At 41.5% G+C, this 27,540-nt stretch overlaps 1 protein-coding gene across 3 annotated transcripts in view; it reads right to left on the reverse strand.

Annotated features, from left to right (window-relative positions):
• Window positions 1-27,540, reverse strand: part of Trip4 (thyroid hormone receptor interactor 4) — a 65,292-nt gene that overhangs the window by 23,204 nt on the left and 14,548 nt on the right. For all 3 annotated transcript variants that reach the window (XM_057767521.1, XM_057767520.1, XM_057767522.1), the window contains 6 exons: window positions 24,600-24,729; window positions 21,029-21,244; window positions 14,312-14,438; window positions 12,410-12,594; window positions 6,627-6,751; window positions 5,191-5,282 (listed from right to left, as the gene is read on the reverse strand). In XM_057767521.1, coding sequence (XP_057623504.1) covers window positions 5,191-5,282; window positions 6,627-6,751; window positions 12,410-12,594; window positions 14,312-14,438; window positions 21,029-21,244; window positions 24,600-24,729 — 875 coding nt within the window. The remainder of the gene's footprint in view (window positions 1-5,190; window positions 5,283-6,626; window positions 6,752-12,409; window positions 12,595-14,311; window positions 14,439-21,028; window positions 21,245-24,599; window positions 24,730-27,540) is intronic.

The raw sequence follows: 27,540 nt of genomic DNA on the forward strand, positions 1-27,540 counted from the left end.
GGCAGGGAATGGTGGTGTATGTTTGTAATCCCAGCACTCGGGAGGAGGAAAGAGACATTTCAAAGTCACACAGAAAGCAGTTCACACAGTTGTCCAGGTCAGCCAGAGCTACATAGTGAGGCCCTGTCTCAAATAAAAACAAGCAAATAAGGGGAGAGGAGAAGGGGAGAGAAGGAGGAGAAAGGAGTGGGTGAAGGAGACTTAAGAGAACTGAAGGGTCAAGATGGGGGAATGACAGATGGCAGGCTAGGAAAGAGATATTTTGATTGAGGAAGCCATTTTGGGGCTAGGAAGAAACCTGGCACTAAAGAAATTCCCAGGAGCCGGGCGGTGGTGGCGCACGCCTTTAATCCCAGCACTCGGGAGGCAGAGGCAGGCGGATCTCTGTGAGTTCGAGACCAGCCTGGTCTACAAGAGCTAGTTCCAGGACAGGCTCCAAAACCACAGAGAAACCCTGTCTCGAAAAACCAAAAAAAAAAAAAAAAGAAATTCCCAGGAATCCACACGGAAAACCCCAGCTAAGACCCCAAGCAATAGTGGAGAGGGTGCCATAACTGGCCTTGCCCTATAGTCAGATTGGTGACTATCTTAAAAGTCATCATAGAACCTTCATCTAGCAACTGACGGAAGCAGAGGCAGAGATCCATTGTAGAATACTGGGCCAAGCTCCCAAAGTCCAGTCGAAGAGTAGGAGGAATGAGAAAAGGAGCAAAGAGGTCCAGACCATGATGGGGATACCCACTGAAACAGCTTATCTGAGCTAATGAGAGCCCACCAACTCCAGCCTGACAGCAAGGGAACCAGCACAGGAGCAAACTAGGCCCTCTGAATATGGGTGACAGTTGCATGGCTGGGGCAAACTGTGGGCCACTGGCAGTGAGACTAGGATTTATCAGCACGGCTTGTACTGGCTCTTTGAAACTCATTTTCTTTGGAGGGATACCTTTGTCAACCTAGATACAGTGGGGAGGGCCTTAGTTCTGCCTCAAAGTAATATGCTAGACTGGATGGGTGGATGGGAGTGAGGGGAAGGAGGAAGGAGTGGAGGGGAGGAAAGGGTGTGGGAACTGGGATTGGTATATAAAATGAGAAAAGATAAGTTTTTTTAAAAAAATTAATTAATTAATTTAAAAAAAACAAGCAAACAAAATTAGACTATTATCTACTCTGAACAATATTCATATGATATTCTCAAACACAGAAAGTAAAGGAGAAAACCACAGAAAAGCTGATGACCACAAGAAAGGGGTATGAAATTTCAATGTTCAATGAAATCTACCAACTCCTAGCATTTTGGTATAAATTCACAGCATACCCAAGGATAATTCATAAGGAGAGTTGCCAGGATCTCCATCATGGCACATGTGGGAGGATTCTGGCATTCCTACATATGTCCTCAGCAATTCCAGTACATAACACACAATAAATCCAAGCTCAGGGAGCGGCATCTGCTGACCTGAAGAAAGAGTATCCTCGGGAAAACAAAATTTGTTAACTAGATCTCTAATGATAGCAATACCTGACATTTTAAGATGATAGTTTTCAATGTTATGATTTGAATTTTAAAATGTCCCCTCCAGGCTTATGTGCTTGGGCATGTGGTTCCCTGGCTGTGCTGGTACAATTTTGGGAAGTTGTAGGGTCCTGGATGGTAGAGACGGCTCACTAAAGGGTGGCCTTTGAGGGTTATAGCTCTAATTGTGGTCCTTCTCTCTCTGCTTGATGATCTGCCAAGCTGTGAGAAGCAGCAGGTACAAATTTCCATCACCAAGAACTGGACATTACTTGCCATGCCTTTCCCACTGTGTCCTCTGAAACCACGACCCAAAATTCATCTTCTCTCCTTTAGGGTTGCTCCTGTCAGGTATTGTATTATAACAAAGAGAAAAGAAACTAATATATTTATTTTCATAGCAGAAAGGGAGGGGCATGACATTAAAACAAATATAGGTGGAAAAGAAGCAAAAGTACAGGTACCAGAGCATGGAGATGAAAGCCTTCATGGTCCTATGCCTTGTCTGCGTCTAGATTATATACTAGGGGCAGAGCAAAAGAACGGGAGTCAAATATCACACCTGAATGCATGCAGTGGACATAGAAGTAAACAGAAGAGACAAAGTAGGCAACCCTAAGAAAATCATTGGGGTCATGCCTATAACAACATCACCTGGGAGGCTGAGGCAGGAGGATCAGATAATCTACACCTACAAATGGAGTTTGAGGCCAGTTCAGGCTATGGAAGACCCACGTTCAAAAAAAAAAAAGACAGCAGACATAGCAGAGTTTGGTGGTACTCCCAACATATGAGACTCTGTCTAAAGGAGTGAAGAGAGGAGAGAAAAGGAGAGAAGAAAACAAAACAAGCAAATGAAAATGAAAGCCAGGATATGTATGGTGGTGGCCATCAATTAATCCCAGATCTTGAGGGTGCTGGAGAGATGGTTAAGAACACTGGATGATGCTGGGCAGTGGCAGTGCACACATTTAATCCTAGCACTCGGGATTCAGAGCAGGCAGATCTCTGAGTTCGAGGCTGGCCCAGTCTACAGAGCTAGTTAAAGGACAACTAGGGCTGTTACACAGAGAAACCCTGTCTCAAAAAACAAACAAACACACACACAAAAAAAAGAACACTGGATGCACCTGCCTGGCAGCTCAAAACTGTAGCTCCAATTGCAGTTTGGATCTCTGGATCCGGTGCCCTCTTCTGGTTTCTGTGGGCACTGCCTGTACGTGGTGCACAGACATACAGGCAAGATACCCATACACACCAGGCAGTGGTGGCACATGCCTTTAATCCCAGCACTTGGGAGGATAAGGCAGGCAGGTTTCTGTGAGTTTGAGGCCAGCTTGGTCTACAGAGTGAGTTCCAGAACAGCCAGAGCTACATAGTGAGATGCTCTTTTGAAAAAAAAAAAAAAAAGCCGGGCGGTGGTGGCGCACGCCTTTAATCCCAGCACTCGGGAGGCAGAGGCAGGCGGATCTCTGTGAGTTCGAGACCAGCCTGGTCTACAGAGCTAGTTCCAGGACAGGCTCCAAAACCACAGAGAAACCCTGTCTCGAAAAACCAAAAACCAAAAAAAAAAAAAAGAAAGAAAGACAGACAGGAAGGAAGGAAGGAAGGAAGGAAGGAAGGAAGGAAGGAAGGAAGGAAGGAAGGAAGGAAGGAAGAAAACATTTGGGATCTGCGATATAGCTTAATGTTAGAGTAATTGACTAGAATGCATAAAGCCCTGGGTTCATACGGCACAGCCAGAAAAAAAAAAGAAGGCAAGCATTTGGAAAAATAAATTTAGCTGGGTGATGGTGGTGGCACACACGTTTAATCCCAGCACTTGGGAGGCAGAGGCAGGTGGATCTCTATGAGTTTGAGGCCAGCTTGGTCTACAAATTGAGTTCCAAGACAGTCAAGACTGTTGCGCAGAGAAACCCTGTCTCAAAAAAACAAAAAACAAACAAACAAACAAAAAAGGAATTTACTGAGGGAAAGCTAAATTGAAGCACATTTTCTTTTTTGTGGGGGGAGGGAGGCTGAGACAGGGTTTCTCTGTGTAACAGCCCTATCTGCCTCTGCCTCACAAATGCTGGGATTAAAGTTGTGCAGCACCACCACCACCCAGCATGAAGTACACTTTCTTTTTTTTTCTTTTTTTTTTTTTGTTAAAATTATTTATTTAGGGGCTGGAGAGATGGCTTAGTGGTTAAGAGCATTGCCTGCTCTTCCAAAGGTCCTGAGTTCAATTCCCAGCAACCACATGGTGGCTCACAACCATCTGTAATGAGGTCTGGTGCCCTCTTCTGGCCTGCAGGCATATACAGACACAATATATTGTATACGTAATAAATAAATATTTTTTTTAAAAAAAATTATTTATTTATTTATTTACTTATTTATTTATTTATTATGTATACAATATTCTGTCTGTGTGTACGTCTGCAGACCAGAAGAGGGCACCAGACCCCATTACAGATGGTTGTGAACCACCATGTGGTTGCTGGGAATTGAACTCAGAACCTTTGGAAGAGCAGGCAATGCTCTTAACCTCTGAGCCATCTCTCCAGCCCCTGAAGTACATTTTCTTATGCACAGTGTTAGAAGCACAAATGCTTAAATTAACTGCTCAAAGGACAGGAAAACAACACTGTAAGACTTTCTGCTTAGATTTGGTCATCTTGCCAGTCTGAACCCAAACTCTACATTTGAGGAATTTCCCAATGAAGTTACAGTTCTTTGGTGCCCCGTACTGTTCAAATGTGTTTGAATCATGTCAATTTAATGTTTATAGAGATTTTAAAAATTAAACACATATGTATGTTCACTTGTACACACACACCCCAACATGGCACAAACCAAACCACGTTCAAGCACATTTGCCTATCATGAGTTTAATGGTCTGGAAGAAATGCTTCAGGATACGACAAAATACATTAATCCACATCCACCATCCAATCAAATGAAAAGTGGTATTTTAGAGTTTCTTCATTAAAAGAAATTTTAGCTTTGCTTTTTTTTTTTTTTTTTTTTTTTTGACAAACATCCTCACTCACTCTGTAACCTGGGCTGGTCTGGAACTTACTATAGAGACCAGGCTGGCCTCCAGATGCCTCTGCCTCCCAAGTGCTGGGATAAAGGTGTGTGTCATCTGGCCCAACCTAAAAAACGAAGCTTAAAGAAAGGATGAAGACCTTACACTTCCTTCCCTGGACTGTAATGACAACTGTTTTTCAGAAATGTAGGTCTGCTACTTCCCCATACACTGAAAACTAAGCCATCTCTAAGTGCTTCTATTTCTGACCTATTCCTAGTCTCTCTCCAATGTACATTTACAAAAACATTCTCCTGGAGCTGGGAGTGGTGATTGCATGCTTATAATCTCAGGACTCCAGAAGCAGAGGCAAGAGGATAATCACAAGTGCAAGGGCTCTATGTAAGTTCCAGTTCAGTCTGGGATAGGGCACAAAACAAAACAAACCAGGACATGATACAACAGATGCTTTGGAGGCAGAGAAAGTAGGACCATGAATTTGAAGCCAGCCTAAGTTGTGCCACAAGTCTCTCAAGGCGAGAGACCTTTCTTCTTCTGTCTTGATTGCTAGCACCTTACTGCCTTCAGAACAGCCTGTTAAGAGGATCTAGAACTGTCATGACAGTAAGCAAGTGCCTGCCCACAAGAAGAACTCAACACTCACCTGCTCCTGAAATTGTTTCTGGGATAAGCAATCAATTAGGTCCACACAGCCCAGAAGACAACCTGATGGATAATCATTTGGAAATTCCACATCTGAATGGAAGACAACAAAAGGAGAGGATGACTTTCCTCTTTTGTGACCCTGGAACTCAGGAATATGCTTTCAATTCTGAACATAAATTTTTCCATCATCTATTTGTAGAGGCAAAGTCAAACAGTGAAGTTTTTTATATGGCACAACTGCTTATATTTTAGCAAAAGTCCAACGAGTGACTAGCTTTGCTTACTATTCATGTGCTAAAGTTGGAAGCTTTTGTTTTAGAAAAATCTTCTATATACCATCAAGGTTCAAGGACTCTATAGGTTAATACCAATCAAATTAATTATAATGTACTCACAGTTGGATTGGATTAAAATTTGGTGGTGGGATGGCTAGCTTTAAATTTCAACTCCACGCCAGGCGGTGGTGGCGCATGCCTTTAATCCCAGCACTCGGGAGGAAGAGGCAGGCAGATCTCTGTGAGTTCGAGACCAGCCTGGTCTACAAGAGCTAGTTAGTTCCAGGACAGGCTCCAAAACCACAGAGAAACCTTGTCTCGAAAAACCAAAAAATAAAAATAAAATAAAATAAATAAATTTCAACTCCACATAACTGACAATCATGTAGAAAGAGTCTCAATGAGAGACTGTCAGCGTTGGGTAGGAAGACCCAGCCCACTGCCAATAGCATTATTCTCTAAGAAGAGTCCTGAACTATGTGAGCGTGGAGAAGGGTAACTAAGTACAAGCCAGCTGAGATGTGGCTGTCTGTCCTTCATTGTGGCTATGAGGACAGAATCTGCTTCAAGCTCCTGCCACTGTGGCTTCCTACATTAATGGACTGAAATCTGGGATTATGAGCTAAAGCAAAGCAAACCCTTAAACCCTTCCTCCTCTAAGTTGCTTCGGGTTACAGAATTTTATCACAGCCAAAGAAACAAAACTAGAACAGGAGGTACAATATTTTAGAAAGAAAGAAAAGCAGTTATATGTGATGAGGAAAAGAAAACCATAAAAGTATGATAAAACAAACAGAAGAATAAATGTAAATTTTTTTTCTTTTCTTTGAGACAGGGTTTCCCTACATGCTTTGAACAGCCATTTGTGACTTATAACTCAACACACTAATAAGCTGAGTGTGCAGGCTCATCCCTCTTATCCTACTGTTTGGGGGGCTGAGGTAAGCAACTGCCTTGAGTTTGAATTAGCCTAAATATATGATGAGTTCCAGGGCAGCTGGGCTCTGCTGAGATACCCAGTCTACAAATCAAACTAATAGACAAATGTGAGGTCTTAAGTCTCTTTAACACAAGAAAAAGCCAAAGGAAAAAGGATATAGAAGATAAGCATTCAGGACAAAGGAAGACTGAAAACCGAGCATACATATGCAGCTGTTACCTTTTCCACGAAGAAGACGATAGGTAGCCTGGAGTTCTGAGACCTCTTGAGGGGAAGGTCTTTTGCCTGTAGCTGCAATCCAAAGTCTTCCTCTGTGAGGTGTATACCAGGATCTGCCCTCCACCCTTAAATAAATACAAATTTAATGGGAAGGCTCTAATTCTAGTTTTCTTGAAGAGCCCATAATATACAGCAAATACTACAGCAAATTATTCTATTTCACCAAGAGTTCCAAAGAAGGTATCACATCAAGAGAAATTTTTAAAAATTTATTTATTACGTTTACAGTGTTCTGCCTGCATGTACACCTTTATGTCAGAAAAATGCACCAGATCTCAATACAGACAGTTGTGAGCCACCATGTGGGTGCTGGGAATTGAACTCTGGACCTCTGGAAGAGCATCCAGTGCTCTTAACCTCTGAGCTGTCTCTCCAGCCCCAAGAGAGATAATTTTGTGAGCAATATTTCTCCCATAATATCTTTCCCATGAAGTTGAACTGAACTCTGCCAGCTAACCTGTCCTACCATCACCACCAGTCATTTCTCTCAACTCTTACCTGTCACCTGATCTCGGTAATTCAGATCTGGAACTGTTACTTGTTTTGGGATCTTTTGTTTGTTTGTTTTTCAAGACAGAGTTGCTCTGTAGTTTTGGAGCCTGTCCTGGAACTAGCTCTTGTAGACCAGGCTGGCCTCGAACTCACAGAGATAGGCCTGCCTCTGCCTCCCGAGTGCTGGGATTAAAGGCGTGCGCCGCCACCACCACTGGCCTTGTCTTCGAATTTTTATAACACAAAGTTTATAATAATAAGTTATTACATTTATTTATTTGTAGGGAGGGCACATATGAGACATGGCATTTTTATGGAGGCTAGAGGACAACTTGGAGGAGTTAGTTCTCTCCTTCCATTATATGCGTTCTGGGGATCAAACTTATATTGTCAGGGGCCAGGTGTGGTGGCTCACACCATTAATCCTAGCACTCAAGAGACAGAAGCAGATGGAGCTCTGTGAGTATGAGGCCAGCCTGGTCTACATAGTTAATTCCTGGTCAGGCAGATTTCTAGTGAGACCCTAAACACTTATGTGTATGTCCATATGTCTATATGTGTATATGCCACATTATGTCCTCAGAGACCCAAAAAAGATCAGATCCAACAGAGGGTTCTGAGCCATCTGACATTTGTTCTGGGTCCTCTAGAAGTACAGCAGGACTCTTAACCACTGAACCATCTCTACAGCCCTCTTTTTTTTTTAATTTGTAAAGACACTTATCTATCTATCTATCTATCTATCTATCTATCTATCTATCTATCTATCTATCTATCTATGTACATATATGTATGTGTACATGTACAAATGGAGGTCAGAGGACAACTTCTAGAAGCTGGTTTTCTTCTTCTACCATTTGAGTTATGGGGATCAAATTCAGTTAGGCTTGGTAACAAACACCTTTACCCCAATCTCATTCTTTCTTGGGGAGGTAGGGGTTGGTTTTTCAAGATAGGGTTTCTCCGTGTAACAGCTTTGGCTGTCCTGGAACTAGCTCGGTATACCAGACTGGCCTCGGACTCATTGAGATCTACCTGCATCTGCTTCCTGAGTGCTGGGATTAAAGGTGTGCACCACCACCACCTGGTCCCAATATCATTCTTAAAACAGGAAGTAGGGTTATGAATTTTTCATATTCTTAGTTTTCTAATTTATATGAATTACAAGAGTGCCAGACACACTGTGAGTCATCATTACGGGGAATGAACAAATGTATGCTTTCCCACTGGCCAAATAATCTCAATAGTTGCTAGGAAAATGGTCCCACAAGTGTGAAAGAAGCACCCACGGACTCCCAGAGGGTTAGTGGGCCAGTGATTGTGTGAGAGATGCTGTTCATCCTGTTCTGAGCGAGAAAAGATGAACAACACAGAACCAAACGGGGGGAGAAAAGAAAGCATTCTGACTCCCGAAGCTGAGGAGTGTGTGCTGTCCGTCTCCTACTTTGGAAAAGAAAGAAAGCCAACAGGAAGTGAATGAGAATAGACATCTGAGGGCTTGGCTGTCCTAGAAGAGAAGCTGTCATGTTTCTGGGTGCTAACAGCACTGCACACATGGTCTAACTTGTCAAGTAACAAAGCCAAAGCAAGAAGGCACGACTCCCAGTGGAGGAAGGTGCTTTAGGTACCTCAGTAAATAAAGGAGGAGTGACAGCGGCAAAATCTGTACAAATGACTGTTTATAAATATGTAAACAACTGAAGCATCAACAGTAGAGGGCATGAACACTTTGAAAACCTGAAGTTGGGCTGGAGAGATGGCTCAACGGTTAAGAGCATTACCTGCTCTTCCAAAGGTCCTGAGTTCAATTCCCAGCAACCACATGATGGCTCACAACCATCTGTAATAAGGTCTGTTGCCCTCTTCTGGCCTTCAGGCACACATGTAGACAGAATATTGTATATATAATAAATAAATAATTTTTTTTTTTTTTAAAAGAAAACCTACTTTTGTAATTCAGAGAAATCTAGCTTACCTTTGCCTGCAAAGTACTAGCCTGGGTTTCACAGCTACTCCTTTAGAAACTAAAATTCTATTTTAAAAGGTATATACTAATATATATATTATTATATATAATATTATATATAATATATATATGTATGTGTGTATGTATATATCAGTTATATGTATTTGTATATGTATATATATAGAGACATTACCAGCATATAAAATTTTAGAAGATAAAAGGAAAAATGAACATGTAGTATTAATGATAAATGAAATAAAAAAACCCAAATGGGTGGTGGGGGCGCAAACCTTTAATCCCAGCACTCAGGAGGCAGACGCAGGGAGATCACTGTGAGTTTGAGGCCAGCCTGGTCTACAGAGCGAGTTCCAGGACACCTAGGGCTGTTACTCAGAGAAACCCTGTCTTGAAAAATCAACAAACAAACAAAAAACCCCAAGCAAATTATATAATAAGGTCTTACTAAGTCTTGATTCACATAGGAAAACACAATGTAAATAAATATTACAGGCCTGGCATGGTGGCCCATCCCACTAATCCCTTTAATCCCAGCACTCAAGAGGCAGAAGTAGGCCCGGGAATTCAAGTTTGAGGCCAGTCTGGTCTACACAGTAGTAAATTCCAGGACAACAAAGGCTCCATTGAGAAACCACGTCAAAAGAAAGAAAAAGAAAAAAAAAAAAAGAAAAGAAAAAAAAGCATTCAAAGCACTTACAGCAGCTAATAGCTAGTAACTGTTTCTAGGGAGTGAGATATGCATGACCTCTTTCTAGCTATCTTTCTTCATTTAGTCTTATATTTACATGTACACAAATGAAAAAAAGCAAAGTTTAAATATGAATTAAGAAGAAACACAATATACTAGCTGGTGCCAGTACATGCCTTTAATCCTAGCACTTGGGAGGAAGAGGCAGGTGTGGATCTCTGAGTTTGGGTTTTCCAATAGACTTTCTTCTAAAGATGAAAACACTGGTATTCTAGCTTCTCTGTAAGCATCTTTAGCTCTTCTCTTTTCCTCTTCTGCAGTACTAAAGGTTAATCCAGGGCCTTATGCACATTAGCCAGTCATACTATCACTAATATAGACCCCAGGCCCTGGTTCTACTGTTCATTCTGAGATAGGGTATCACTGGGTTGCCCTCCTCAGATTCATCATCCATCTGCCACAGACTCTTGAATGACCGAGATTATAGGCATGGTCCCCACACTTCCATTTGTTATTTTAAAGCCACTCAGCCAAAAATAAATAAATATTAAAAATTTAAAAATTAATTAAAATAACAAAATGAGCCTTAAAAACCAAACAATAAACCGAAAAAAAAAAAAAAAAAAAAACAAAGAGCCTGTAGAACTTTAAGACAATTCTGAAGCCATTTCTGACAACTCTCAGTACTTCCCCTCCTCCCCTGGGAACCAAGGACATAGCAGCTAAGCATGCCCATGTTACTGAGATGTTGGGAACTTTCCATCTCCCTGAATAGGGGCAAGATAACCCTTAGGTGTTGACTCAGTTACTGATGTTTTGACTTAGTCCCTGGGAAGGGGCAAAGTGACCCTCAGAAGAGTCCCTTTACCTCATCTGATCTGGCAACCACTCTCCAGCCAATTATTGGTAATAGCCCTTTTGAATAAGCCAATCATAATAGTTAAAGAACAATCCCCAGACACCCCTTCTTTCTGTGGTTTTTCCCTTTAAAAATAGCCTGTACCAGACATCCAGGGTCTTCTAGCCTCCCGACTGCTGGAAGACCCTGTCATGGCTGGGCGGTGGTGGCGCACGCCTTTAATCCCAGCACTTGGAGGCAGAGGCAGGCGGATCTCTGGGAGTTCAAGGCCAGACTGGACTACAAGAGCTAGTTCCAGGACAGGCTCCAAAGCTGCGGAGAAACCCTGTCTCGGAAAAAAAAAAAAAAAAAAAAAAAAAAAAAAAAAAAAAGACCCCGTCGTGACAGAATTAATAAAATCCTCATGCTTTTACATCAGCTATGATATGAGAGATGGTCTCTTGGGGCGACTCCTCCTCCTCGGTGACTGGGCGCTAGGGTCCAACAAACCTACCACCAACAATTTTTTTTTTTTTTTTTGGTTTTTCGAGACAGGGTTTCTCTGTAGCTTCGGTGCCTGTCCTGGAACTAGCTCTTGTAGAACAGGCTGGCCTCGAACTACCAGAGATCCGCCTGCCTCTGCCCCCCCCGAGTGCTGGGATTAAAGGCGTGCGGCCACCACCGCCCGGCCCACCAACAATTTTTTAAGATATATTTTACTGTATGTGTGTTTTGGCTACATTATGTATATGTGCCTGGTACCTGCAGAGGCCAGAGAGGGCACTGGATCTCCTAATACTAGGAGTTATAGTTGTAAGCCACAATGTGGGTGCTGGGAACTAAACCCAGGTGCTCTACAAGGGCGAGAAGTGCTCTTAACTGCTGAACCACCTCTCTCTAGCCCCAAGCAAGTTTTTATATACGCTTGTGCATTTTTAATTGTATTTTGTTGGGCTGGAGAGATGGCTCAGCAGTTAAAAGCACTGGCTGCTCTTTCAGAGGTCCTGAGTTCAATTCCCAACACCCACATGGCAGCTCACAACTGTCTGTAACCCCAGTTTCAGGGTATCTGACCCTCACACCAGTGAACATAAAATAATAATAATAAAATAAAAAAAGGTTAATTGTATTTTGTTATTATTGTGTTTAATGTGTGTATGCGAGCACAAAGAAACACAGTCATGGCGCAGGGGTGAAGGTTAGAGGACAACTTTTAGGAGTTAGCTCTCGCCTATTGAACACATGCTATCAGGCTTGTATAGCAAGTGCCTTTGCCAACCAAGCCATCTTTCCAGCTCTTTGTTGAACTAAGTCTTGCTAATGCACAATAGGCTAGACTACAACTCATAATCCTCCTGTCTCTGCCTCTCTGTACTTTGATTACAGTTCTGTGTCACCATACTTTTGTTGTTTTGTTTTGTTGTTTGTTTTTGTTTCTCTGCGTAGCCTTGGCTGTCCTAGAACTTGTAGACCAGGCTGGCCTTGAACTCATAGAGATCCTGCTTCTGCCTCCTGAGTTCTGGAATTAAAGGCGTGAGCCACCACTGCTGAGCTGTGTCACCATATGTAGCACTGTTTATATTTACATGCATTGAACAATATTATAAGTCATCAATAGACAGGTACCAAGGAGCATAAATCCATACTTCTAAATCAAATAAATATCACTCAAAGGCTTTGACTTTCAATTTTATGGAAAAGTTATGATTTGTAATTTTTACCTTTTAATCCCTCTGACAAGCAGAGAGGCCCAGGGCTGATGCATAGAGAGGCACCAGCCACCATCAAAGCCTTCCTGGAATTCCTGGTCCTGGATTCGCAGCTGGTGCTGATGTAAACTGTGCTCTAGTCTCATTCCTGCTGAGAGTGAAGTCTTCTGTGGGACTGAGCCAGTGTTGTCTACCCACTGCATAGGAAAGAACACACAAAACAGAAACAGAGTTTTGCTGAGAAGGGAGGAACTTAGGGAAGATGAACCAAAGTGATGAATGCTGGTAAAAAGGAATCATATGAGTATCACTTTTTTTTTCTTTCTTTAGGCTTGCCTTGAACTTGATATGTGGCAAAGAATGACCTTGAATTCCTGATTCTCTTGTTGCCATCTCGCAAATGCTGGGACGACAGGTTTGTGCCATTGCTCACGGAGCTTTTTTTTTTTTTTTTTTTTTGGTTTTTCCAGACAGGGTTTCTCTGTGGTTTTGGAGCCTGTCCTGGAACTAGCTCTTGTAGACCAGGCTGGTCTTGAATTCACAGAGATCCACCTGCCTCTGCCTCCTGAGTGCTGGGATTAAAGGCGTGCACCACCACTGCCCGGCCTTTTTTTGTTTTTTTTAAAGAAAAATTTATCTCATTTCTAAAACAAGAACAAAAAGTATGGAAATGTTCTAAATTCTTAGGTAAACATGGCGACAATGTGGCATCATTTCGTTGTGTTCAAAGTCAGCCTCTCACTATATCACCCCACCTGACCAGGAACATACTATACAGAGCAGGCTGGCCTTGAACACAGAGATCTGCTAGCCCAAGTGCTAAGACTAAAGGAAGAATCACCACACCCAATTATTGCTTCTTTAGGTGTTTTTTTTTTCAAATTACATTTTATTCATGCATTTTGGGGATGGAGTGGGGCATGCATGCCACAGCACCTATGTAGAAGTCATTAAACAACCTATGAAAGTAGGTGTTCTCAAGTCCTCAGGCTTGGAGCCAAGTACCTTTATCTGCTGAACCACTATCTAGTTCACAAGGTCCCAATTTAAAGAATAAATACAATGTTGAAGTCACTACAATTATACCTTCTTCTAGGAAATATATAACAACAAGACAAAAAGTTGTGATTATTTCCACTTAAACTTATTAACAATCTATGTCTAATTCTTGATATTTTTCCAAGGTGGTTTCAACATTTTCATCCATAATTCTTAAGGCTAAGCAGATGCTGTCTGACTAATGAGTGTATGAAAAATTCTATTACTCTGAAATGAACAACTTGTGCCCTAAAAAACAAGGTTCTCACCTTAAAAGGGGGACAGAGAATTACAGATAATTCAATTAGAGGGTTCATGCAAATTGAAGGAGACTAGCAGGCTGTGGCAGTAAAGAAGGATGGTTAATGCTTCTTTCAAAGCAAGAAGATCAATGGCTCCAAAATCCTTTTCCCTTACCCAGGTGCTAGAGATTAAACTCAGGACCTCATGTACAGCTAAGCATTCTATTACTGAGCTATACTGGCTATACTCCCACATTCATTATGTACTGCCTCAAGATGTAGAGTGAGAAGTGACAGAGCAAAGTACCTAATGTCAGCTTCTGACTTCCACATCCATATACACACATGGGATGCATATACACATCAGTCCTACACATGCAAATATACATACACAGTTGAATATACTATACCTAGAAACAAATAAAAATACATCAGACTCCATAAAAACATTTAAATGATAATATTCAGAAGATAATACAGATAATCTTATCAGAAATGTTTTGAGAAAAATTAGAAAAATATTGGACATGTTGAGAGGAAATTGGTATCTAAAGGCCTATGAAACAAATATACTTGAAAGGCAAACTATTGTTCAAAACTGTCTCATTATCAGTTAGAAAAAACATTCACTTACCTGGGGAGGGCTTTGGTACAGGTTGGGATTTACCAACACTCCCAAAGGCTCTTCAGAGGATCTATTCAATGTGATCAGTGGCTGGTTCAAAGTTCCATTGGCAATGGCCTGTATTGTCTCATCTAGTCTGAGGTAATAAACCAAAAGGAGACAATAATTGGTAATCTTTTATGCTAAGAGTGTCTAAAGTTACCACATGCAACCTTTTAGTAGTAATAACTTGGAAATAAAAGTTTTATTTGTAAAAATGCACAATCTTCCCTGCCTCCAACTCTACCTTCTTTCTCTTTGTACCAAGAATTCTAAGGAAAAAGGTAGGGCACATTACTCATTCATCTATTTAACATGATCAACAACATGTCAAAACTAGAAAAGATGCCTAGCAATAACCTGGCCCAGAGAAGGGGATTCTACAATAACTCATCTAGTAACTGAACCGTAGTTATTCTACCTACTGGAGTCCCCTTTCTACTCCTCCATGCTAATCTGAACACTACCCTTGCTTCAAGACACAAAAGGGTCTGTTTCTGTTTTTTTTTTTTTTAAAGATGTATATATTGCTGGATGTGGTGGCTCACACCTTTATTCTCAGAACTTGGGAGGTAGAGGCAGGTGGAGCTCTGTGAGTTTGAGACCAGCCTGGTCTACATAGCAAGTTTCAGGACAGCCAAAACTACATAGAAGAGACTCTGCCTCAAACAAACAAAACAACCCCGAAACAGTGTATATATTTGTGTGTCTCTGTAAATATGTACTGGTGAATGCCATGTGAAACCAAACACATTGGATTTCCTGGAGCTGGAGTTACAGGTGGTTGTGAGCCACCCAAATAGAGTGCTGAAAACTGAACTTGGATCTTCTGCAACAACACAGGCTCTTATTCACTGAGACATTTCTCTATTTCCAATGCTCAGAAGTTTTAAAGAAACCCCTTACATGTCCAACACACTGCTTACTTCTTTTTCTAAAGTTTTATAGCAAAACTTCACATCTACTGTGTGAATAATCACCACACACAGAGAGACAGAATGAGAGGAGAGACAGACAGAGAGAGGTGCAGAGGGACAGAGACTGTGGAATACTCTGGCTCTTAAGACAGCACACCAGGTCGGGCGTGGTGGCGCACGCCTTTAATCCCAGCACTCGGGAGGCAGAGGCAGGCGGATCTCTGTGAGTTCGAGACCAGCTTGGTCTACAGAGCTAGTTCCAGGACAGGCTCCAAAGCCACAGAGAAACCCTGTCTCGAAAAACCAAAAAAAAAAAACCAAAAAAAAAAAAAAAAAAAAAAAAAGACAGCACACCAGCATACCCTTTCCAGGTATAGCGGCTTACTACTTTGATCCCAGTACTCAGTAGGTGGAGGTAGATGGATCTCTTTGAGTCCAGGTACTGCCTATTTTACATAGTGAGTTCCAGGACAGTCAGGACTACATAGTGAGACCCTGTCTCAAAACAAACAAAACAAAAAGATATCATACCTTTGCAGTCCAGTGGCTTAATAGATAATATACCTAACTATATATCAGAAGAGATCAAACCCTGGAAGGAGCAATAACCTGAACCAGAGAAGAGGGTTTTTATTCCATTCCACTGTCATGCCCTACTTATTATTGCTGCATCCCACAGGCCTGCTGAATGCTTAACAAACATTTTTGAGTGACGGTGATAATTTTGAAGCACCACATAATACAAAGCATCAACTAATAGAAAAGAATGAGCTTAATCATGAATTCAAATAAAAATATATTTGCTAGAAAGTTGTTATATGGGGCTGGAGAAATGGCTTAGCAGTTAAGGGGACTGACTGCTCTTCCAAAGAACCCAGGCTCCTTTTCCTGGTGTTAACTATATGTAGTGGCTAACAACTCTCTAGGAGATCTGACCTTCGTCTAATCTTGAAGTTTCAAAAGTCCATGTGAGGCCTTCTCTCTCTCTCTGCCTGTGAATCAGGATGAAGCTCTGAGCTATTGCTCCAGCACCATGCCTAACTACATGTGGTCATGCCCCCCCATGATAATAATGAACTAAACCTCTGAAACTGTAAGCAAGCCCCCAGTTAAATGCTTTCTTTTATGAGAGTTGCCTTGGTCATGGTGCCTCTTCATAGCAATACTGTTGGACTCTAGCGTCCAAACACCGAGGAGTCACCCCCAGAGACCATCTCATACACCACAGCCGATGCAAAAGCATGAGGATTTTATTAATTCTGTCATGACAGGGTCCCCCGGCATTCGGGAAGCCGAGGGACCCCGAATAGATGGCACAGGCTACTTTTTTTTTTTTTTTTTTTTTTGGTTTTTCGAGACAGGGTTTCTCTGTGGTTTTGGAGCCTGTCCTGGAACTAGCTCTGTAGACCAGGCTGGTCTCGAACTCACAGAGATCCGCCTGCCTCTGCCTCCCAAGTGCTGGGATTAAAGGCGTGCGCCACCACCGCCCGGCCACAGGCTACTTTTAAAGGGGCCACAGAAGCAAGGGGGGTTGTTCTTTGACTATTTTGATTGGCTGCTATTACCAATAATTGACTGGAGAGCTGTTGCCAGATCAGGTGACGTAAGAGGTCATTTTGACCCCGTTTCCCAGGCGACCGAATCAAAACACACGTATATGGGTAATTGTTCAGGAACTAAGTGCGTGCGAGTGTAGCTGTTAGGTCCTTGGTTCCCAGGGGAGGAGGGGAAGCACTAAGGCACAGAGGCTGAGAGGATTCAGAATTGTCAAAATGGCTTCAGAATTGTCTTAAAGTCTTACAATACAACAGTAACTAAGACAGAAGTTGGTACCAGCAGTGGGGTGTTGCTGTGATAGGTCTGACTATACTGTTTGCTGTAGGAATATAGAAGACTTTGTGACTTGGGATGAGAAAATTTGAAAGCTGAATGCTTTAAATGAGGCTTACTGGGCCATCCTAGTAGGAGCAAGAAAGAAGGCGGTGCTGAGAATGATGTAGATTACGACAGCCCGGCTCAAGAGGTTTCAAAGGGGAAAGAATATTATTAAGTACCTAGATATCATTCTAGTGATATTTTGGCAAAGAAAGTGGCCTAGACTTCATGAGATTCTATCACAAACAAACGGAACAAAATAAAAAAAAAAACTAACAAAACACCCCAAACCCAACAAAATAAACAACAAAACCAAAACTGGGCATGGTGTTACACATCTGAAATCTTAGGAAGCTGAGCAAAAGAATCAACATCAATTTGAAGCCAGTCAGAGCTACATAGTAAGGTCCAAGTCAGGCTGAGTTACTTTGTAAAACTCAGTCTCAAAACAACAGCAGGGGATTGACAGATGGCACAGAGGTTAGGAGCACTTTCTGCTATTACACATGACCTGAGTTGGTTCCCAACACCTACATGGAGTTGACAACTGTAACCTCAGTTATAGAGGATCAGATGTCCTCTTCTGACCTCTGCAGACACCAAGTGTGCATGCGGTGCACATAATGCATACAACTGAAAAATAAAAATAATTTTTTTTAAAAGTACAAAACTTGAGGATGGAGAGGTTGTTTTTTTTTTTTTTTTTTGTGGTTTTTCAAGACAGGGTTTCTCTGTGGTTTTGGAGCCTGACCTGAAACTAGCTCTTGTAGACCAGGCTGGTCTCGAACTCACAGAGTTCCGCCTGCCTCTGCCTCCCGAGTGCTAGGATTAAAGGCGTGCGCCACCACCGCCCGGCAAGAGGTTTCGTTTTGTTTTTCAAGACAGGTTTTCTCTGTACAGCCCTGGCTGTTCCAAAATTTGCTCTGTAGACCAGATTGGCATTGAACCCAAAGATTCACCTGCTTATGCCTTCCTAGTGCTGGAATTAAAGGCATATGACACCACCACCTGGCAATGGAGAGATTTCTTAAAGAGCTGGAGAAGAACTTTATAACTTTCAAAACCAGTAATTACACTAGGGTTAATATACCATATTTCATTTTTTTTTTCCTGGGTTTTTCGAGACAGGGTTTCTCTGTGGTTTTGGAGCCTGTCCTGGAACTAGCTCTTGTAGACCAGGCTGGTCTCGAACTCACAGAGATCCGCCTGCCTCTGCCTCCCGAGTGCTGGGATTAAAGGCGTGCGCCACCACCGCCCGGCTAATATACCATATTTCAAAGTGGGAGGAAATTCATTTTTCCAATGTATTAATTTCAAAGTTCAAAGAGGAAAAAAAGAGCAAACTGTTGCATTTCATCAAGACCAAATATTTTCAAATTTTATATTTTATTTCTGGGTATGTGTGTGTGTGTGTCTATGATATATATGTGAAAGTGTTGACACGCGTGCCATGGCAACTTGCAGAGGTCAGAGGATAACTTTTGGGACTCAGTTTTCTCCTTTCACTATTGGTTCTGGATTCTGGAGATTGAACTCAGGTTATCACACCTGAGTGACAAGTGCCATTTCTAGTTAAGCCATCTCACTAGCTCTACCAATTCATCTCATTGCCTCTCCCAATTTTTAAAAAAATCAACCAAATTTGTTAAGCCAACACACACACTTATAAAACAGATTGTGTGTGTGTGTGCTTTCTTCTTCTTCTTCTTCAACAAAGGGTCTTTCTGTAACCCTGGTTGTCCTAAACTCAGAGATCCACGTCCTGGGATTAAAGGTATGTGCTATTACCACTCAATCCTTACTTTTTAAATTTATTTTTTTTTTGTTTGTTTGTTTGGCTTTTTAAGACAGGGTTTCTCTGTATAACAGTCCTAAGTGCCCTGGAATTAGTTCTGTAGACCTGGCCGGCCTCAAACTCACAGAGCTCTACCTGCCTCTGCCTCCTGAGTACTGGGATTAAAGGCATGCGCCACCACCACCCAGCTATTTTTACTTTTGGTGACAGGCTTTACTATGTATCCTGGGCTGGCCTGGTGGGATCCTCCTATTCTACATTCTGAGTGCTGAGATTACAAGTGTTTACTATCATGTCCCACTAAATCCGCTGATTCAGTTTAGCTTACTATTACAGTGTAGTTTGGGAGAGATTTAACCTACAATTTTTCCAAAGTGGTATGAATCATCTCTACATTATATATTAAACCCTTACCTTACAGCTTAAAAAATTAAGCTTAGCTTCATTTTCATTTGTTTAAATTAATTTATTTATTATATATACACATACCAGAAGAGGGCACCAGATCTCATTACAGATGGCTATGAGCCACCATGTGGTTGCTGGGAATTGAACTCAGGACCTTTGGAAGAACAGCCCGTGCTCTTAACTTCTGAGTCATCTCTCTAGCCCCATTATCATTTATTTATTATTATTTCTCTGTGTGCATATAGCTAAGGACTAAATGATGGTATGACATATATTAGGCAAGTAATCTATCATTGAGCTACACTCTCGTTCCAAGTCAATGTTAACTTTAGTCATTATTAACTTCACACACATATCTGCATACACTCAAGCACAAATCCACAAAGTAGACATATTAGTTTCTTTCTGGATCATACATTTCACCAAAATATTCTGTGTGTATATATGTGTGTGTGCCCACCTGGTAATGAGGTCAATGTAGGCTGCTGTCCTCAATTACTCTCCACTTTATTTTTTGAGACAGGGTCTCCCAATGAACTTGGAACCTGCCTATTTGACTAGGTTGACTGGCTAGGGAGCTCAAGGTGTCCCTCCTGTCTCTGCCTACACAGCTCTGGGATTACAGGAGTGCCATCATGCCCAGTTTTTTTATGCAGGTTCTAGGGAACAAACTCAGATCCTTTTCTTTATCAAGCACTTTACCAACTAAGTCATCATTTCTGCATGCCTCACTGATTTATTCTACTGCCATAACTGTACTTTTTTGGGGTTGTTGTTGTTGTTTTAGGTCTTCATTTTATCAGAGTAACATATAGCCAACGATAGATTGATATGGAACTCAGTATGCAGACCAGGCTAGCCTCAGACCATGTATCGTATGCCTTTAGTTTCTCAAGTGCCACAATTTCACGCATATGCTGCCATACAGAACTTCATCATTATGAAATTATTTGTGAAAAAAAAAAAAAAGCCGGGTGGTGCTGGCGCACGCCTTTAATCCCAGCACTAGGGAGGTAGAGGCAGGCGGATCTCTGTGAGTTCGAGACCAGCCTGGTCTACAGAGCTAGTTCCAGGACAGGCTCCAAAACCACAGAGAAACCCTGTCTCGAAAAACCGAAAAAAAAAAAAAAAAAAAAAGAAATTATTTGTGTGTGTAGTACCTGGGTTGATCTATGGCCTTGTGCATGCTAGACACATGTTCTATAACTGAGATATATTTCTAGTCCATTATTATTAGCACGATTTTTTAATTTTATTTTGTGTGTGAGAATGTGTATGCATGCATGTGTCACACATGTGTAGAGACGAGAGGACAACTTGCAGAGCTGGCTTCCTCTTTCTACCATATAGGTCCCAGAGAGCAAATTTAGGTTTTCGGGCTTAGCGAGCAGACGCCTTTACAAGCTGAACTAACTTACTGGCCCTCCATTTTTATTTCTTTCTTTGGTTTTTCGAGACAGGGTTTCTCTGTAGTTTTGAAGCCGGAACTAGCTCTTGTAGAGCAGGCTGGACTTGAACTCACAGAGATCCGCCTGCCTGTCTCCCGAGTGCTGGGATCTTTTGAAGGTGTTTCCACCAATACCAGAGCATCATTATTTTTTTAACTAAACAAAACACTACATCCTTTAGAGGGAAACCCTTCATGGTTGGACTGTCCCTGTTCTCAGACGCCACCAGAGGCCTCCCACTTACCTGTTGTGATACTCAGCTAGTGGATTTTCATCTTCTACAATCTTCCGCCCTGCAAAGTCAATGGTGACTTTTTTAGAGAGTCGAGAGGCATGTCGGAGTTCTCTCAGCTCCTCCTCTCGTTTCTTCAGGGTTTCCCGCTCAACTTTGGACAGCCACTGGTTAGAGTCACTGGCAAAGTAATCTGACTCATCATCAATGACTTGGGTTCTTCGGACACTGAGCAAGAAAAACGAGAAAAGAACACCCAGCAGGGAGGTCATGTGTTAACAAATACAGACTAATTACTGCTTAACTATTGTGGAGGTTCCCGTCTTAACTATGAAAGGCCAGAATGTTCTAAAATCAGATTAAGCTCTTCCTGACTTGAAGCTGCAGTGTGTATCTTACGTCTACTGTAAGGTTCAGTTCCACTCCTAGAACTAATCTCAGTCTCAGGCAATGGAAGATATACCACCATAATCCACTGTCCTCCCTTTCTGACAAGTCCAAAAAATTCACCTACCCCTTCCACTGATCCTTCAGTCCTCCAGGCTGTGGATCACAGCTTGCACCTGATAACTGGGATGTACCCTGGATTTGCCAGATACTAATTGTTATTCTAGTAACTTACTCAATATCCTACCCCGTCTACAATTCACTCGAGTCTGGTTTATTACTGATAAACCCGTCTGTCTGCTGGTATTTAAAAACTTGTCCTGTGGCTTAATAATTAACACAAGATATTTTCTTCATCTACTAATATAACAGTTTCCATATCTCTCTTCTTTACTCCCCAGTTCTTCATTAATACAGGGCCTAAGTCCTAAGATCATCATGACAAGAAATTTGATGGCTCGAAGGAATTCTGACAATTTAACCTTCCTGTCATTCTACAGAAAATAAACCTGGGGGGCTGGAGAGATGGCTCAGTGGTTAAGAGGATTGCCTATTCTTCCAAAGGTCCTGAGTTCAAATCCCAGCAACCACATGGTGGCTCACAACCATCTATAATGAGGTCTGGTGCCCTCTTCTGGCCTGCAGACAGAATATTGTATACATAATAAATAAATAAATATTAAAAAAAAAAGAAAAAGAAAATAAACCTGGGGCTCACAGATATTGATTACACCAAAGCCATAAATCTAGTTAAGACAGTGTTTCTCCATAATTATGAGTTAGTGACACTTAAAAGGATATGGAATACATTTATATTACATTCATATTCAAGGTACAAAATGATTTTGTATTAAAAGTCTTGGTATGGGTCTTGACACAGATGGTCTGATGTGTGTCCATCTCCACTCCCTGACTAATAAAATTTTAAAAAATTGTATTTGCCCTGATAGAGGAAATCTTGTACGGTGACTTAAAGGCTGGCAGTGACTGCCTGAGAGCTGGGCAGCCCTTCTTTAGAGAGTGAGCTTATTGGGGCAAAGGTTCTGTCTGTTGGGCTCCTCCCAGAGCTGGAAATATAAGCTTCAATAAATATTTGCTGAATTCATCAATGAAGTCTCCATGGCTAATTTTTCCCTAGAGTGTTTCAGTGCCTTCCCTAGTACAGGATCCAGGTTCAGTGTTCAAAGAGTGTGTAACTGTTGGCATTGAGGATCGTACTGGAAGCTTCAGGAATCGTCATTGTTCATAAATGTGCTTACAACACTCTGGGGCTCTGGGTTCAGTAGAAAGTATGTAGCTCATGCCTGTCAGGATTTTAATAAGAGACCCTATTCCTTATAAAAATCAAACCTCTGCTAACCAGAAAATTTAAAATACTTAATTGTCTAAAATTTTTGATTTTTTTTTTTCTTGAGACAGGGTCTCACTAAGTAGTCCTGGCTGTCCTGGAACTCACTCTGTAAATGCTAGTGTTAACACACAGAGATCCGCCTGCCTACCTCTGTCTCCCAAGTGCCTGGCTTGGTTTTTGCTTAAACTTTCTTTTATTTTGTTTTTAGCACAAAAGTCTGTGTAGTATTTATACTGTTCTGCAGTATAAAGTGGTTCACTCAACACAGCTGCTCTTTGGTTCAAAACGAAAGTCTTCAGAATTTTTTACCCAACAACCAGATAATTTGTTACTAAATAAATGCGACCTATAAGTCCTTTTTTTTTTTTTAAGATTTGTTTATTCATGGGGCTGGAGAGATGGCTCAGAAGAGCACTGCCTGCTCTTCCAAAGGTCCTAAGTTCAATTCCCAGCAACCACATGGTGGCTCACAACCATCTGTAATGGTGTCTGGTGCTCTCTTCTGGCCTGCAGGCATACACGCAGACAGAATATTGTATACATAATAAAGAAATATTTAAAAAAAAAAAAAAGATAGCCGGGCGGTGGTGGCGCACACCTTTAATCCTAGCACTTGGGAGGCAGAGGCAGGCGGATCTCTGTGAGTTCGAGACCAGTCTGGTCTACAGAGCTAGTTCCAGGACAGGCTCCAAAACCACAGAGAAACCCTGTCTCGAAAAACCAAAAAAAAAAAAAAAAAAAAAGCCGGGCGATGGTGGCGCACGCCTTTAATCCCAGCACTTGGAGGCAGAGGCAGGTGGATCTCTGTGAGTTTGAGACCAGCCTGGTCTACAAGAGCTAGTTCCAGGACAGGCTCCAAAGCCACAGAGAAACCCTGTCTCGAAAAAAAAAAAAAAAAAGATTTGTTTATTCATTATGTATAGTGTTCTGTCTGCATACATACCTGAAGAGGGCACCAGATCTCATTATAGATGGTTGTGAGCCACCATGGGGTTGCTGGGAATTGAACTCAGGACCTCTGGAAGAGCAGTTAGTGCTCTTAATCTCTGAGCCATCTCTCCAGCCCTACCTATAAGTTCTTTTTTTATTTTTAATATTTATTTATTTATTATGTATACAATATTCTGTCTGTGTGTATGCCTGCAGGCCAGAAGAGGGCACCAGACCTCATTACAGATGGTTGTGAGCCACCATGTGGTTGCTGGGATTTGAACTCAGGACCTTTGGAAGAACAGGCAATGCTCTTAACCTCTGAGCCATCTCTCTAGCCCAACCTATAAGTTCTTAGTATGGAATGTTTTTAAAAAAATTTAGAAGAGACAGATGTGGTGGTCTATGCTTTAATCCTAGCACTAGAGAGGCAGAAGCAAGCAGATCTTTGAGTTGGATGTAACGCTGGTCTACAGAATGGAGTTCTAGCCCCGCTGGATCCACATAGTGAAACCCTGCCAAATAAAAACAAAAGCAAACCAAGATACAATAAAACCCCAATACATCCAGCTCTTCTTTGTTATGAATCCTTTCACACTCCACCCTAAGAAGGTATCAAGTGTCAAAGCAATATTTGATTTATTTTATTATTTTATGTATAAGTGTTCTGCCTGCATGTATATGTGTGTACTCTATGTGAGTGAGTGCCTGGTGCCTGTAGAGGTCAGAAGAGGAACTGGAGCTACAAATGATTAAGAGCTGCCACACAAGTGCTCGAACCTGAACCTGGGTCTCTGCAAGAGCAGCAAGTGCTCCTTAATTATGAGCCAGCCTCCCAGCCCCCATACAATGTTTAATAGCTAGACTCTCCGGCTGAGCTTCTGTCTTAGCAATGCTGGTCTAAGCCCACACTACCTAGTTCTGTCGAACTCCAGCAGCTTCTCTTTATGCTTGATGGCCTTCTCCAGACCAGACTTAATCCGAGCCTCTTGATGAGGAAGAAGGTCCTTGGTAGAGATGTCCACCTTTCCAGAATTTTCTGCCCCTGAAATAGCAAATGGGATCAGTCCATAGAATAAAGTTGTTGTATTGTTGTGCAGCAAATGAACAAAATATTTGCAGATTTGGTTCCAGCCTGATGATCTGAAACATTCATTAAAATGGAAACATTTAAGGTCAGGCCCAAACAACATCAAGTGGTATTTGACACTAACAGTATCTCAAAACAAAACAACAACAACAACAATAAAAGAAAAAAACTTTTTTTTTTTAATTTAAAGAAATTTACCTAAGTGGTGGTGGCACACACCTTTAACCCCAACACTAGGGAGGCAGGTGGATTTCTGAGTTCAAGGCTAGCTTGGTCTACAGAGTGAGTTCCAGGACAACTAGGGCTACACAGAGACCCTGTCTTGAAAATCTGAAAGGAAAAAAAAAATGTGTCCCAACAAAGTCAAAAGATTTATTGACAAAGGTCCATTTATGTTATTATTTCTAAGTTGGAAAAGATTCAAATATCCAATAACTAGGAGATAAATTGGAATAAACAGTCAATAGACTATTTTAAAAACATTATTGATTTGTGTATGTGTGCATGAAGGTGCACGTGCCTGGAGGCCAGAAGAAGGAATCTACAAGAAGCCCAGCTTGTTACGTAAAAGTTAGGGTCTGAACTCCAGTCCTTGACATTAGCAGCAGGTGCTCTTCACCACTGAGCCATCTCTCCAGCCCAATAGATTGTCTTTTGATCAACCAAAACAAGTCTGTAGAATATAAAAATCTGGGCATGGTGATACGTATCTGTAATCCCAGCTAATGAGGCAGAATGGCTAGAAATTCAGTCAGCACTGAAAGCTAAAAAGCACGACACAGAAACCAATTATAGAAAATTAACTGAAAAACTGGAAAAGCACTTGCTTTTTATAATTGCTACTTTATAATAGCAACATAGATTTTTATATAAAAAGAAAACAACTATGAACTAGGTATAAGCTAAATATTATTTTGATAGAAATTAATAAGCATGTTGTTCTACATCTTAAAAATGGCTTTAGCTACATGGGTGGTAGTGGTGCATGCCTTTAATCCTAGTACTTGTGAGGCAGAGGCAGCTAGATCCCTGTGAGTTCAAGGCCAACCTGGTTTACAGAGCAAGTTCCAGGACAGGCTCCAAAGCTATACAGAAAAACCCTGTCTCCTTCTGGCAGAATACTGTATACTTAATAAAAATAAATTAAAAATCTAAGAAAGAAAGAAAGAAAGAAAGAAAGAAAGAAAGAAAGAAAGAAAGAAAGAAAGAAAGAAAGAAAGGCTGGAGAGATGGCTCAGAGGTTAAGAGAACTGCTGTTCTTCCAGAGGTCCTGAGTTCAGTTTCCAGCAACCACATGGTGGTTCATAACTATCTATAGGGATATGGTGTCCTCTTCTGGAAGAATACTGTATACTTAATAAAAATAAATTAAAATTCTTAATAAAAAAAAGAAAGAAAGAAAAGAAAAACCCTGTCTCGAAATACCAAAAATAAATAAGTAGTTTTAGCCAGGCATGGTGGATGGCACATGCATATAATCCCAATACCTTAGAAAAGACAGAAGATCCAAGGTTCAAAGTTCTCCTCAGCTACACAGCAAGTTTAAGAGGGCTACATACATGAGATCTTATCTCTCAAAAGAAAAAAAAAGGGCTCTCAAAAAGGCAAAAAAAAAAAAAAAACCACCTTTTAAAACCTTTTAAAAAGTCTTAATTTTATGACATTTTAAAAAAAAGTAGTGTCGGTATGCGTAGTGATATTTCATCTGTATTTTAATAAATAAAGCTTGCCTGAAGATCAGAAAGTAAAACAACCACCCTGGTCAGCCTTACAGACCAGGCAGTGGTGACACACACCTTTAATCCTAGTAGCCACACTAGTTTGTCATAGAAACCATGAGGTAGTGGTGCAGGCCTTTAATCCCAGCACTAGAGAGGAATATAAAACAGAAGGAGACAGCTCTCAGGCACAGTCTCATTCTGAGATTCCTGGAGGCCGGATTGGCATTTTGGACTGAGGTAGAGTAAGAACCAATAGTTGACTGTTTTACTTTTCTGACCTTCAGGTTGAACCACAACATCTGTGTCTGGGTTTTTATTTGTTTATTATTTATTTGGGTTTTTTGTTTTTTCTCAAGATCGGGTTTTTCTGTAGCTTTGGGGCCTGTCCTGGAATTAGCTCTTGTAGACCAGGCTGGCCTTGAACTCACAGAGATCCACCTGCCTCTGCCTCCCAAGTGCTGGGATTAAAGGCGTGCACCACCGCCTGGCTGTCTGGGTGTTTATTAATAGTGCTACAGGTATGTATATGTATACAGGTCACAGTATGCATGTGGAAGTGAAGACACAACTTGCAGGTCATCAGGCTTAACAGTGAGCACCTTTACCTTCTGAACATCTTGCCAGCCTTAAACATTTTTGAGACAGAGTCTCACTACACAAAGCAGGACAGCCTATTTTCAGCTATGTATCCCAGGCTGGTTTCAAACATGCCATGCTCCTTCCAGAGACTCCAGAATGCTGTCATTATAAGATTATTTATACCACCATGCCTAGCTGAACTTTTTTCTTTTTATATCCTATTTGTCAGTGTGGGTGTGCACACACACATGCCATGAAGCACATGTGGAGGGCAGAGACAACATGTGGGAGTCTGTTTTCTCAGCAGAGTGCCTTTACAGGCTGGGTCATCTCACCATCCCAACTTATATTTATAGTCTTGCTTTAGTCTTGTTGTATTATCCAGGATAGTTCTAAACTCCCAAACTCCAACAATCCTCCTGCCTCCGCCTCCCAAATATAGTACTTCGTGTATGTAGCACCCTAA

This window comes from Chionomys nivalis, chromosome 4 (assembly GCF_950005125.1).
Source record: "Chionomys nivalis chromosome 4, mChiNiv1.1, whole genome shotgun sequence".
Lineage (NCBI taxonomy): Eukaryota > Metazoa > Chordata > Mammalia > Rodentia > Cricetidae > Chionomys > Chionomys nivalis.